This window comes from Coenobita brevimanus, chromosome 42, assembly GCF_032717465.1.
Source record: "Coenobita brevimanus isolate Jiangsu-jjx chromosome 42, ASM3271746v2, whole genome shotgun sequence".
Lineage (NCBI taxonomy): Eukaryota > Metazoa > Arthropoda > Malacostraca > Decapoda > Coenobitidae > Coenobita > Coenobita brevimanus.
This window is the reverse complement of record NC_136995.1, coordinates 12,239,427-12,253,907: the sequence shown is the minus strand read 5'-3', so window position 1 is coordinate 12,253,907 and position 14,481 is coordinate 12,239,427. Positions and strand designations below refer to the sequence as shown.

The following is a 14,481-nucleotide window of genomic DNA, read 5'->3' as shown; positions in this document are numbered from 1 at the left end:
ATATGTACCAAATCTCTTAGTCCCACTTCCTTTCTCACTTCTGCTAGGGTGATGGGAGAGCACTACAGTACCCCTCCCAGCACAGCAGTTACCTAAGCCGGGTGTGAACTCTCAACCTCATGGTCTCAGGCCCAACACCCCACCACTGAACTACCACACTCCTCATGAGCTGATGCGTATGGGTGTGTAATCTGTATGTGTCAAAAGTCCTGACTTACCAACAATTACCATCCTCACTTCTGACTGCCACAGCTGCTGATGTGTACGGTAAAGTGACCAGATTTACTCGAGCTCAAAGCGGGACATTGTCAAGTGTGTGTGTGTGTGTGTGTGTGTGTGTGTGTATGTGTGTGTGTGTGTGTGTGTGTGTGTGTGTGTGTGTGTGTATATATATATATATATATATATAGTATATACAGCACCACCTCACCCTGAGGGTGCTAATCATACACCTAAGTCTTAGACAAACTCCGAACATACCGTATGGTATGGTGAATGGCCGACCAAAGTTGTCAGTGAGTATAACAGAATCTATATTAACAATTCGGTATTGCATTTGGTTTGGATTATGCATAATTTCACTAATTCATCATACCTTCATTAAAGATCATCTTATATCTAATAGTAATTTTCTAAAAGTGGGACACGTAAGATAATTTGCTAAAAAAGCAGGACATTTTAATCGCAATTCAATACGCGGGGCATACATAAAAAAAAGAGGGACTCTGGTCATCTTAGTGTACGAGTAATTTTTGTACGAGTATGTCATCCTCCGCCTCAAAGCCCTGACTCTTACCAACACTTACCATTCTTACTTTTGACGAGTTGCTGGTGTATATGAGTGTGTAGTTTCTGTAGCAGTGTGTCATCCTCCACCCCAGAGCCTTGGGTCTTCGCGTCCCTCTGCGTTTCTGCCAACCGATTCAGGACACACTGGAGCTTTGCTGAAATCTGCTGACCCTCTGTGCTCATCTCCGGTCAAGTCATCAAGCTCCCCAAGAACAATAAGGGTCCCTTTGTCCGATCTTGACACTTGGATCTCCTGACACTACCGCAGAGGCAGGATAAATGACGAAAATAGTGGCACACAACCCCTATGGCCGTGGCAATGTTTTGGTTTTGCGTTATCGTAGCTGCATCATAGCACGCAGCAGCCTTCGTACACGCTCAAACGTTGTTGTACATTTTGGCGGATGTTTCAAATTGATCACTTCCCCATAATAGTGTATATTCTGATCTGACGATGATCCCTAGTCTTTTTCAGCTTCGTTGAACATTAAGTTCATTCCTGTATCATAAAATCGAATTTCCTGCATCCACAACTTAGTATTCAAGTTGTCGGAGTGGCCCTGTTCCACCAGATAAAAGCACATCAGCTATTATGTGAAGTTGTTTGGGTTTATGCTCAGACGCAGTTTTATATTACTAGCAACTTGCAAACCCATTAGTTCCTTATTCATATCCTGAGCTGATCTGGGTTCTTGGCAAAATTCTATCTATCTATTGCCAGATTCCATAATCCCGTAAGGGGTGGCCATTTGACAATGAGTTATTTGTTTTACAGGGAGAGGCACTAACCCTCCACCAACTCACTCGTTGACATGTAGGGAGCACATATGGTTTGGTTATATGGTTACCATCCAGCGTTGTAAATGCTTTCTTGGCTTACAGGATATCATTTGGCTTGTCAATCAATGTAGAGCCACCTGTAAAGGAAAGGAAAGCAATAAAAAATGACAAGAAAGATGGAAGAAATAGGAAGAGAGGAGGGCAGGCACAGAAGAAGAATGATAAAGACTATTGTACATTATTAACATGACTGTCAGCTTCATCAGCCTCCACATCTAAAATTATTTGGGTCTTATAATTTTGCGGTCAAAATCTCTCACATACCATGTGTCCCAGCTCTGTTTCCCCTCCCTCTCACTATTTCTCCTCATTCCAGCTCCTACCCTTCTCACCTACCTTTCTTGACATAGATCTTTTGATGTATTACTTGTCCTTGTTTTTCCCATTCCCCTTTCATCAACTCCCCCTCTCTGTCCCCAGGAGTACACTGCGGATGCAGTTGTATGCTTTAACAAAAAATTATAACCATAAAAGGATCCACGTGTACATTTCCCCAAATACCTCATTATTAGGAATCATCATCATCCGGACAAAGGTCTCTCCTATTCTTAACTATTGAATAATATTGGTCCATTCTATTCAGTCCACATGAAACTTTGATTCACATCTTGCCATCTTCTCTGTCCCTTCCTCTCAACTTGGGGTTGCCACTCATTTACCCTAGTTATCCACTTGTCATTATGAAAGGGATGAATAAAACATACAAGTTAATCAGCTGGATAAAGTTTACTATCTTCACTTCAAATTTATTTATAGTACAATGATAGTAAACAATACCCTAACTTAACCCCGTCAATATGATGTAATTTTTATGCTGTTCATACAAGGAGAGTAAACAATACCCTAACTTGACCCCGTCAATATGATGTAATTTTTATGACGTTCGTTTCTGGAGAGGACCTTCCCTAGTGATGGGGCTAATATTGATCTTCCATCACCCCTGAAGTATGAACGTATATTTTTCATTCTTGATACAGTAATATGACTGTACTCATCTTGAGCAGTGCTGCAGAGGGATACCTTCATGTGGAGGCACCAATACAACTGGGCAGCTCTACTACAGATGTCACATAAATAACCCTCAGTTCCCTTCCTATCCTCCAGGAGGGGGATAAGATCTGCATTAGAAGGGCAACTCAAGTCTGCAGTTTACTGGGTTCACATCCAGATGAGACTGTGACCACAACAACAACAACCAATGCAGTACAATAATATTTTTAATCTAAAGGCTACTTTTTTTAGGCTTCTCATAGTGAAAGGGTTAAGAGTACACTATAGCTAAAACAAACATGCAGGAAGCAGCACATATTACTTAAGGTTCTTTGGCAGCTGTGAAAAAAGGCACAGAGAGGACATATCAGAGTTGCCAATAATATATATATATATATATATATATATATATATATATATATATATATATATATATATATGTGTGTGTGTGTGTGTGTGTGTGTTTATGTAGGAAGGTAAAAAAACACACACACACAGCAAAGTCCCTAATAAATTTCAAGTTTTAGGGAAAAAAACAAAAAAAAAACAGGCACAAGTGTTGTATTCCTAAAAAAGAAAAAATCATTTATCACTTAGTTTCTTCAGTATACACGTAATGATGTCGTCATTATATTATTGTCACTGCCACCAGATAATTTTATTCAGGTTGTGGCAAATTTTTAAACCTGAAGGGACAGACATCCTCCACAGTACAAGGGATCCTTACTTAGCTGAGTATCATCACATGGTAGCGACAAGAACAGACCAAAAATACAGTCACCCAAATGAAGGGGTTATGTTGGTATCTCCATTAACTAACTTTGTCATACCAAGTATTTATCCTCACTTTAGGTGCTGAAGAAGGACACCTACTCATGATGGCACTGACATAGCCAGTTGGTTCAGCTGCACAGTTATACATACATCCTTCAACTCCCTCTCTCTCTCAAAAGGAAGATAGACTGCAGGAGGCGGTTATTTAAAAAAAAAAAAAAATCCAAATAATACCACATAATTATATCTACCAATTTAGTCTCTAAAAGAGAATGGTTGGAAAAATTCTTTATTAACCCCCTCAGTACAAAGATGTCTATCAATATTTCTTGCTATGACCATATGACTTTATTCAGCTTAGGGGATCTCCCTTGTAACATACGGAAGTTGTTGATGCTGCTTAACCCTGGTCTGTCCGACCAAGCAGACCTGTCAACCACAAGCAGGCAAATGCTTCTGTGAAGTCATCCTACAGGAACACACACTTATATGACAGTGTCTCACCCAGATGAGACCAGAGCTGTTTCCATGAAGAGGTGCAGGGAATTAGGAGGTTCGACTCCTACTCCTAGGTGGACAAAGCATCTACTTCTCCACCCAGGGTACAGAGCACCACCACATGTAGGTTTCTCATCAGCACCAACACAAGGATGAAATGGAGCATTCCTAAATTATACAGCTACTTTACTTGTCCAAAACAGCAATCATCCTGTGTTTCTATACAATACAATCAGCCCCATTTAAGGTTTACAAAGCATGCAGACAAAATATTACTTTAAGGCCTGTACCCTGGTCACTTATGGAAGCTCCCAAGAACCTCTTCCTTACCAGATTACTTCTGCATATGTCCCCTTAATATTCTCTATTATTTTGTTTATCCAATCTATGTTGATAGTGAGATTTAAAAAGGCCAGAAGAGCATACTAAGTTGAAAGAGGTTAAATAAATTGCTATGAAAAAGGTGCCAGAGGGCCTCCAAATCAGATGAGAACACACCAAAATGCAAAACCTTTAGGCAAGACATAATTCTACGCCACCATTAAGGAGTTATCTATATCATCATGATCCGATTTCTATATGTTTGTTGGTTTGTCCATTTTTGACCATAACACAGCAAAAATGGCGCACTATAGTGCAATTTTTGTTAGAGCAAGGTACCGCTAAAATATTCTAACATAAAGAATAAAATAATTTCCAGTCCAATTAGGTCACCAGTTCCTGAGTTATGACTCATTTCTGGCCTTTTACTTGGCTGCCTCTTGGCGGATCACTTTCACTGTGGGCAATGAAGCTACCATAATACAGTCGAAAGTTCAGAAAGTAGTGCAATTGTTTATATAGGAAGGTACCGTTAGAATGCTCAAAGTTGAAGAATAAAACAATTTCCAGTCCAATCGAGCCACCAGTTCCTGAGTTATGACTCATTTTCAGGCCTTTTGACACTGAGGGGCAGCCTTTAAGTGAATAAATATAATAATAATAATAATAATAATGATAAAAATAACAACAATAATAATAAAACGTGTAATAATAATAATAATAGGCAGAGTATCCTTCCTTCCGACCACTGTTTTCTTGTGTGCTTTGTAATACTACCCTACACTAAAATATTTCATACAATACCTTCCATCACCACTAACAGATGGAAGGTGTCAACAAACTCCTGATGTGATTATAATCAGTGAAACAACTATTATCCTAGTCTTGCCTGAAGATTACAATATATAAAACATGTGAGACCCACTGAGAAGTGTGTCAATACTGTTGCGTGTTTCTGATGGTTCAACTTTTCTGCAATGTATTCAACAGTACCTAAAAAGAGTTATTTCACGTACTGTAAAGTAGAAGCTGCAACCACACACTCACAAATATTCAGTAAACATTTGAGCTGTGTAGGCATGGCCTGTTAGCAACTAATTCCCTTATGCTGCATTGTGCTATCACTGAGTATAGAACCCGCAACATAAGAGTCTTACTACTGTCAAAATCTCAACTAGCAAACTGAGGATGAGTATTATGTATTCAGTAATAACCTAACACTGTATAATCACTTGCCAAGTTTTCACAAGAAAATAAGACTCATCAAGGTTAACATGTACCTTGAGTGAAGTAAGGACTATGAATGTTGACAGATTTTAAGACATACATAAGCATACATCAGTTGCTGAGATCACATTATCATTAGGAACTAAGCCCATTTAAAATTAGAGTAATGGTTACACAATAAAAACCTAAGACTTTTTTAAGTCACCCACAACCCTGCAAGCATTCTTTTACAAAATATTTACATGGCTTACATGGGGTGGTAATACAGCCCAGTATGCGTTATCATTACTGCATTTAAGTCTTTAATATTGACATATGAGCCACTGTTTTCTAAGGTCACTCCTTAACTGTACAAGTATTTCTACGAGGGTAAAGTACAAACACACAAGTTAGGGATAAAACTTAATTCCTGATGGTCCCGAAGTTTTGTCCCTATGTTGTGTTTCTATACATCACTCTTCTATGACTGTCCTATTAATAACTCAACAGTACTTCTAGCCTGGATTGTACTGGAGTGATATTACATGTATAAGACTGCTAATGGGGCTTGTTCTCCCTACTCCTACAAACATACAGGACTGTACAGTACTTCTAAAGATGGTGTGATACCTCCCAGCACATCATGTGATCAGTCTATACGGCATATTACTACTGCATGACAATATGGCCTGGCAGATTTACAGTTTCAGAAACAAGAGTCAACTGGATTGTAATAAACCTTTAAGTGCACACTTTACATTAGCAATTTATAGTTGTAGTTTCATTTAAGAAGGGTTGTCATCACACAGTGATGTACCTCCTAGTAACATTTACTGAACATTCATGGAGGTCATGTATTAGCTGTAACGCCTGTACTGTACAACATCTGCATGGAAAGCTGGGAAGGTCTACAATTCCACTTAATGAAACTTTACTTTTAACCATTAAAGTACAAAATTACACTGGCAGCTTTTACTCTAAGTAAAGCCAGATAATCCTAAACACTTGAAAACGGTGTCTAATACCAAGATGATTAATACTACCTCAGCACCAAATCAGCCACAAAGTGTTTGTGTAAGCTTCAGCACTCTTACTACTATACACAAGCATTACATTTATTAAACATAGAAACCTATCTAGCCTGTTCAGTAATACAACATTTATTCTTAAAATGAAATACGTCAACTGCCAAATGGGGAAGGCATTTTTTTGTGGTTTTAAAAATAAGAAGATAATACCCTAACTACAATATTACAGTGCACTTATAAATCCAGTGTGTTTCCTGTCTTCTTTCAATAAATACAACCATATTATGATAACCACAGCTACATAAATGTCAACTCAGAAAATAATGAACTGCATAATGCAAAAATATATCTTTCAGGATGGAGAAATTATCACTTAACAAGTTATGTTACTGGAAGGGGCTGACTTTAGCTATACAATAAACACCTGATATCACCATCTTAAACACACTATCGTAACATCATATAAAAATAAGCCACCCCATCCTCTACTTCACTATACAGTATATCAGCTGCCTTGTTGTACATTAATTACATTATTAAATACAATCTTAAAAAAGACTCAGATCTTGTGCTTACATGCCAACAAAGTGTCCCTATACAGTACATCATGGAGTTTATTAACCCCTTCAGTCCTATAATACACCTTTTACTTAATCTTGCCATGATGCCATTCAGTTCAGGAGATTATCTAAACCCGAGAAATTACATATGATCTTAACTAATGCCTCCACTAGCACATGTTCCCCCTTAACAGAAAAAATGGTCCGAAGGTCACAAGAATAAAGTACAAATACATCATCCAATTAAAGGGCTTAACCAGATCAAGACTCAGTGTTGTACCAATTATGTTATTTAATCCTCTGGCCACAAACAATGAATGGCATTTTATTCCAGCTAATGCTAAATGATTTTATTTAGCTAGGTAAAATGTACAACATCAAGGCATAAAAAGTGTATACTGATGAGTTTATTGCTCATGTAATGCCACTCAGGGATGAGTGAGGCTGGTAACTCTCATCTTTTAATGTCAGGACCAACTTGCCTAGCCCCAGGTTCCTATGCTCCTCATAGGGCAACACTGGATTAGATGATGATGATACATTATGGCAATTTGGAATTACACATTTTACTTCAGACTGCATCAAACAGTTTCATTCCACCCAGAGAAACCTGCCAGCTGACCCCTTCAATATGATGATGCACTTCTAATGCTACTCATGTTACATTTAGATGATTTTACTTGGCTTAAGAAGAGATCTCAGTGTGAAGGTGTTATTGGAGGCAGTATTTAACCTCCCCACTACAAAAGAGTTTTTCCACAGTTAAAAAAATCGTCTGGAGGCAGAAAGAGTATGGTAAACAAATACATCCTCTGATCAAACAGGTTAAATCATCATCATCATCATCATCATCTAATCCTGTGTTCCCCCATGAGGAGTGTACAAGTCTGGGGCTAGGCAAGTTGGTCCTAACATTTAAGATGACAGTGACCAGCCTGAGTGGCATTACATAAGCAATAAACCCCAACCACCCCTTGAATATAAATCTACATAGGCTCAATCCAGTTGGAGTGCTTTAATTACCCACTAAATCACCAGGCGCCATGATTTGGTTACATGGTTACCACCCAGCATAGTAAAAGGTTTCTTGGTGTACTGGAAACCATTCGGCTTGTTACTCAGTGCAGAGTCACCTGTAGAAAGAAGGAAGAGGAAAGAATAAGGGAAAGACAGAAGAGGAAGGAAGGAAGGAAAGAAGAGAGGAAAGGGCAGTCAACCGAGAGTAGTACTACACCGAGTGAGTGGATGGTAAGCGTCCACACCTATCACTAAAACGCGCTGAAAACTACCTTAGTTACCGCTTCGGCAGAGGAAAACTGTGTGCTGCATTCCAGCTACACCTAATGATTTTATTACATTAAGAGAAACCCGCCACAGACAGAGAGCTAACGCAACACAGTTCTGTGTTCCATTTAGTCTACCTTCTGTTAATTTAATTGTCCTTTTATACTGATTAGTTGAGGTGGTGATAAAACACTGGTTCAGCTCTCCCAACCATATGTGAATATGGGTCAGTGAGTTAGCATGATGATAATGATAATTTTTTCTTTTCTTTTCATAGGGTGAGCAAAACTACTGTATAGCATGTCAACAGGGTTCAAAATACATGGAAACAACAGCACTGCAACTGAAATAAAAATATTTCTCACATTCTCACTCTTAGCTTAACAGTGCTACAGTAAAATTCTTTGGCACATGAGCAAATGAGATTAAAGGCTGTAGGTTTACATTACACACTGTGAAGGGGAACACACCCCAATATTTTATGATAAAATTCACTTCATGAAGACTTAATGTTCTTGGCCTCCTTATATCACTACTACAGGTGCTGGAGAGGAATGCCTTCATATGGTACACTGACATAACTAAGCAACTCCCCTGCCTGGTTACATAAACATCCCTCAACTCCTTCATTCCCTTGAAATGACAATGGTGGACTGCAGGGGAAGGGCAGCTTCAGTCTGCAGCCCATTGAGCTAATATTTCAAACCTGGGGCCACAAAAACAATGCAACTGCTACTGTACTCTGTAATATGGGATGCTGGCTGGTGACATCTAATACTAATAGGCATTCCACATACAACTGACAAAAAATTAGGGTCTGGGGCAACTTTCCTGTAATTCAAACTAAAGGTATACAGCTGTACAATACACCCTGGAGACTATTACTGGGATGCCACTCAGCACTACAGTAACATCTTCAATACAGTATGATGATGGCTTTTAACTTTCACTTACTACCACCAAATTATTTAGCTCTTGTGGTGATGGAATTACAGTGACAAAACAATGCCATAAATCTTCTTAGAATAATGTCTTACATTTTGTTTCTTCCTACCCCACTCCATCTTCAGATGTTAATAAATGGTCACAGTTTTAGTAGTGGTGGTGGTGATGATTATTTAAGGCTAAGGACAGACCTCTCACAGTGTAGGGGTTAACTGATCCTGAGTACTGTATACAAGGGTTGTATTCTCATCAGTTTCGGAGGATTTCTGAGATCTCTTCCTTACTGAGTTACTGTATTTCCCACACTACATTTTACCATTCTCTTGTATGCTATTCTTTAATCTAATGCTGTATCTTTCATTTTATTCAAGCTACCTCCAGACAAATACACTCAGCTTTGGAGAGATATCAAGCTGGAGAGGTAAGATGCACTATTCTTTTACCTTTCCATATACAAAGTCCATCTAAAGCTGAATAAAACTGCCTGTAGGTAGCAACAATAAATCTGCAAAACTTGTTGTGGGATTGATGGAGGAATTGGCTTTAAAATACTGGCATATACACCATTAACCCTTAAACTGACAACTTCATCAATCAATAATACTGGTTCAACAACAGGCAACTACTATCCTCACCAACTGATGATTAATACCCATCAGGCGTCAATTTTTTTTGCATTTCACAGGGGATAAAGTTTTTTTTTTCTTTTAGGGCAAGAAGAAGGAACCAAAGGCCATGGGCCTGCATGATTGTTCCTTCCAAGAAAAACAAAAACAAGACAACAGAGAGCCAAATTCAAGATCAGTTCATTTCAAGATGCCTAGACACATTCCATCAGAAAGACTGGAGGCCACAGGCAGTAGGAAATACACACAGAGGGAGCCAACTCAAGGGTTAATAGCATACAAGAGAAAAATGACATGCCACATGTAGAAATAATGTGGTAAGGAAGAGGGTTTGCTTGCCTCCTAGGCACTGAGAATAAGGGCAGAAGACATGGGACAGATTGTGACACAACACTAAATATCACACTGTTATCTACAGTACCCAGTTTGTTTTACATCCTTTCCTGTACAATACAATGCAGTGCAACAATCATCATTAACAAGTGGGCTGAGAAAAACTTGGCAATATACACCATCACTATTTGTGCTCTTCATTTCTCAAGATCATTTGTAAACAGTAACTATATCAAAATACTTTACTTCTAGCACCTAATTTTCACAGAATACAGGGGTCACCCCACCTTAGGTATGAATTTTATCTGATTGCATATATGTATATATTGTAGCAGCACATCTGCACATGCCTCAGAAGCTGTGCATTACAGTTCCTGAAAGGCATCTGATCCAAAGGGCTGATGAGGAACACCACTTTCTGCCACTAGAAAACAGTTTGAGAAGGCAGCACATAAAGTGGAAAACACCCACGTTGAAAATTATTCATACGATTACTGAAACACCAGAAAATACTCTGTATATCACTCAAATGTGCATACTGCATAAAAATGCTATACAGTAGTATGTAACAATGAATACAATGGTACATCTTTGTTGCCCCAACAGGAGTGTAGTAAGAGCTCAGGGCTTGGCACATCAGTCCAGACATTTTAAGGCAAGAAGTAGTAGTCCTCAGCCTAAAATGGCACTATGAGAGAAATAAACCAAAATAAAACTGCAAGTTAACTCAGTCCTTGTACATATTTATATATATGTGTGTGTGAACGGGTCAATGTGTGCTTCAGGACCTGTCAAAATCAGCATTATATAAATCAAATTCTTATAAATCGGGGACCCCTGTGTACAGTATTATAAAAAAAAAAAAAAAAAAAAAAAAAAAAAAGACATTCCTGTAAATTTCCTTATGTTAACTCTAATGTGATATATTTACATGGCATTACTGATAACTGTTGGTTTATATTGTCCTAAAAAGGTTTATGAAGTACATTACCCTACAATATAACAGTAACAGCCAATCCCTTGAAGATGTGAGATGTTAATCCCATTAATCCAGGGACATACTTTCCTACCTTATATTTGCTACATAAAAAGGATTTTATTTAGTGCTGGAGAGACTCTTGAAACTAGAGAGGTTAGATACGTCCTTCTTCAACTCCTCCAATATGATATGTCTATCATAAGCTCATTAAAACACTGTACATGCAGCAAATACATACAGTGCACTCACAAACGTGAAAAACCAATTTCCCAAAACCTCTACTTTCCATAACGCTTTCCCTTGGAACAGGATGTGTTAGTACCACCAGTCTTCACACAATTAATGCATATTTTGAGGTAAAGTTTTTCGGGGGCACATATATGTACAGATACTAAATAATCAGTATAAGGAACTGCATGGTATTTACTCTTAATGATACTGGAGACTATTATCACGTGACTATCTCAGTAGTTATCATTATAATTCCACATACCAAAATTTTCCATTTTGCATAAAGCCTCTGAACCCAAACCTTTCATATTTAAGTCTGTACTGTACTACATAAATCACATCCTAGGAATGAAGGCTAGGTTACTGTGGTTCACAACATTTAAGGGTAGCAAACCGCCTGATAGCATTATACGTTGGAAAAAACGCTAGTTACCTCTACATTACCTTATAATGTAACATCTCTACAAAATAAGCTCAAGCTATGTAAGGCAACTCAAAGAGCAAGGATGAACTCATCAAACTGCATAATTGCTGAGTTCATCCTTGCTTTATCCCTTTCGTTTCAATATACAAACTTTACATTTTAACTCTGGTAATGTCTAGCCATTCTCTTCCACTCAGGAAAAGCCACTCTGGCAAAGAAATGCTCAAATGTTATTGATGATTTTTGCTAATAGTTTTCTTGAATTCAACCCTTCAATTGTGCTAATTCCCGTATTTTTTAAAATTTTCATTCAAATTAATGCCAGACAATTTCATTCATATCAGAGAAACCCAAAACTGTGAAAAGTTTAAGAGATGCATGATATACAGTGAATACTACAGACTTGTGAACCAAAGTGTCTATCCACACTCAAGTCCTATCCCTGTTTGGATGGAAGTCACAGCAAGGGTTTCACACCAAACAAAGATCCGTCGTCCTGTGTTAAGGTGGTAATTCGAAGCTTTGTAAGACTGAATGAGAGACAGTCTAGAAAAGTACCATATCACCACCAACAAGTAGGCATTATATGACTCCCTAGCTATGAATTCCATTAAGCTAGGGACAAGGGCTGAAGGTACCCAGAAACTACAGCTCTCAAATGCACAACTACTACTACTGATAACCAACAAATCTCACTGCAATATGAGGGAAGGCACTTTAAAGCACACTGGTCCTGGATGATTGTGATAGGAGATCCACAACCAACACAAACCCTAGAAGACAATCATAATCAACTGCATTGGTACAGAAAGCCCTCATTATATATATGGGAGGTGTTACATAATACTGTATCACTACTTTCTGTTACAAATGATGGGTAACTGATAAAGCAACTTTATACATAGCAATACAAAATCAATAGGAAAGATTGCTGTACAGTACTATGGACTTGATTACTAAACATAACACAAAGAAAAAGGCAACATATAATGAGGACTTTCTGTACTTACATTATGCTGATATTTGACGAGGATAAAAACATCAATCCTTTACATTTCATCAACAATATACAGTAGATTTTAAAATGAAATAGCAACCCTATGCCATTAACATAAACTTCCAATATGGAAGTGATATGCAGGGTTACCATAGTCAGGCATTATCTATTTACGTATTTACAGTGAAACACGTTCATCCCGAAAAGGGTGGCCATGAACAAACTGCCTCCATGTCACTGTCTTCTGCCATCAGGCACATCACCCTCCACACCACACCACTCTCATTTATATACCTCTCTACTCCATCTTTTCATCTCATCCTCAGTATTCTTCTTTGTTTCTGTCCCCCTACATCACCTGCATATACTGTCAGTTTCTCATTCTCCATCCTCTCCAAATGGCCAAACCATCTCCAAGTATTTTTAAACTTTCCAGCTCATCCACATCAACATCACAATGCTCCCTCTTTTCCTCATTTGTCTGTCTGTCTCTCTCTCGCCATGCAGCTCTACACACTCCTCTCAGGTAAATAATTTTCACACATTTGTATGTCATTCAGTAAGTTCAATGAAGACAAAAGACAGATGACTGAGAAAAGGTAAAGAGTGAGGCACAGTATTATGTATCAATATCACATACATGATGGTACAGAAAGAAGTCTGAGGCACAGTTTAAGACACTCACACAGTATATATATCACAAACAGGAGAGTCATCTAAATTTAATATATATATATATTTTTTCAAAATTCACCAGTTATAAATGCTCATGGAACAGTAGATATGCAGAACAACATTACTAGTTCATAATAAATACAAAGGGTAACAGCCAATTCAACATTACCCCAAGTGTATGTATATATATATATATATATATATATATATATATATATATATATAAGTATGTATAAGAAAGAAACCTAGGAGTTCACATCAAAACACTTGCTACACATAAAAGCAGCCAACAGTTAATTTCATTCTGTCTAAAAACAGTGTCAAAGCCTACTGAGATCTTGCAAAGTAAGCAATAATAATTAACCCCTTCAGTCTGATGATATATTTTTCCTTTTCTACTTCCTACCTTCAGACAATTTCACCCAATCTAGTGAGAGAAATCAGGCAGTGAAGGAGTTAAATGGGTACCGTTTGTAAACCCATCGCTACAAAGGGTTTCTTCAAAGTAACAAAATTGCTTCGGGGTGGAAAGAGCAAACTGTGAAAAGGCACCATTGTACTGAAGGGGTTAAGTGGGTTGGACTTTTGCTTCATGAATATCTGCCCTAGACTGCCAATGAAGTCCTGATTTAAACTGCATGGTACTGCATTTACATAAAGTGGTACAGAATGCCAAGCAAAGTGGTGCAGAAGCCCAAGGCTAAACTACCACAGTCTAGTATTAAAAAACAGCCATTTTCATACTACATCCTTCAGGAAATAACAGTCCAAGGCTAAAGTACGATAATCCAGATCACTGAAGGATGGGAGACCAACATACATCCCACAGTAGCATTTTGCAGGACTGAACATACCATAACATGTCTCAGAGCTCCTCAAATAAAGCCACAAATGTTTTCGGGGTGTTGGGAGTGAATGTGGCGGCGGAGTTCACAATATGAAATTGACTTACACCCTTGGTGGTATTTTACACAACATGTC

At 38.1% G+C, this 14,481-nt stretch overlaps 1 protein-coding gene across 1 annotated transcript in view; it reads right to left on the bottom strand.

The window, feature by feature from the left end:
- Positions 1-972, bottom strand: part of LOC145397605 (uncharacterized) — a 36,692-nt gene extending 35,720 nt beyond the window's left edge. The window contains exon 1 of the mRNA XM_080270646.1: positions 807-972. Within this exon, the coding sequence (XP_080126772.1) occupies positions 807-972 (166 nt within the window). The remainder of the gene's footprint in view (positions 1-806) is intronic.
- Between the last annotated feature and the right edge of the window lie 13,509 nt (positions 973-14,481).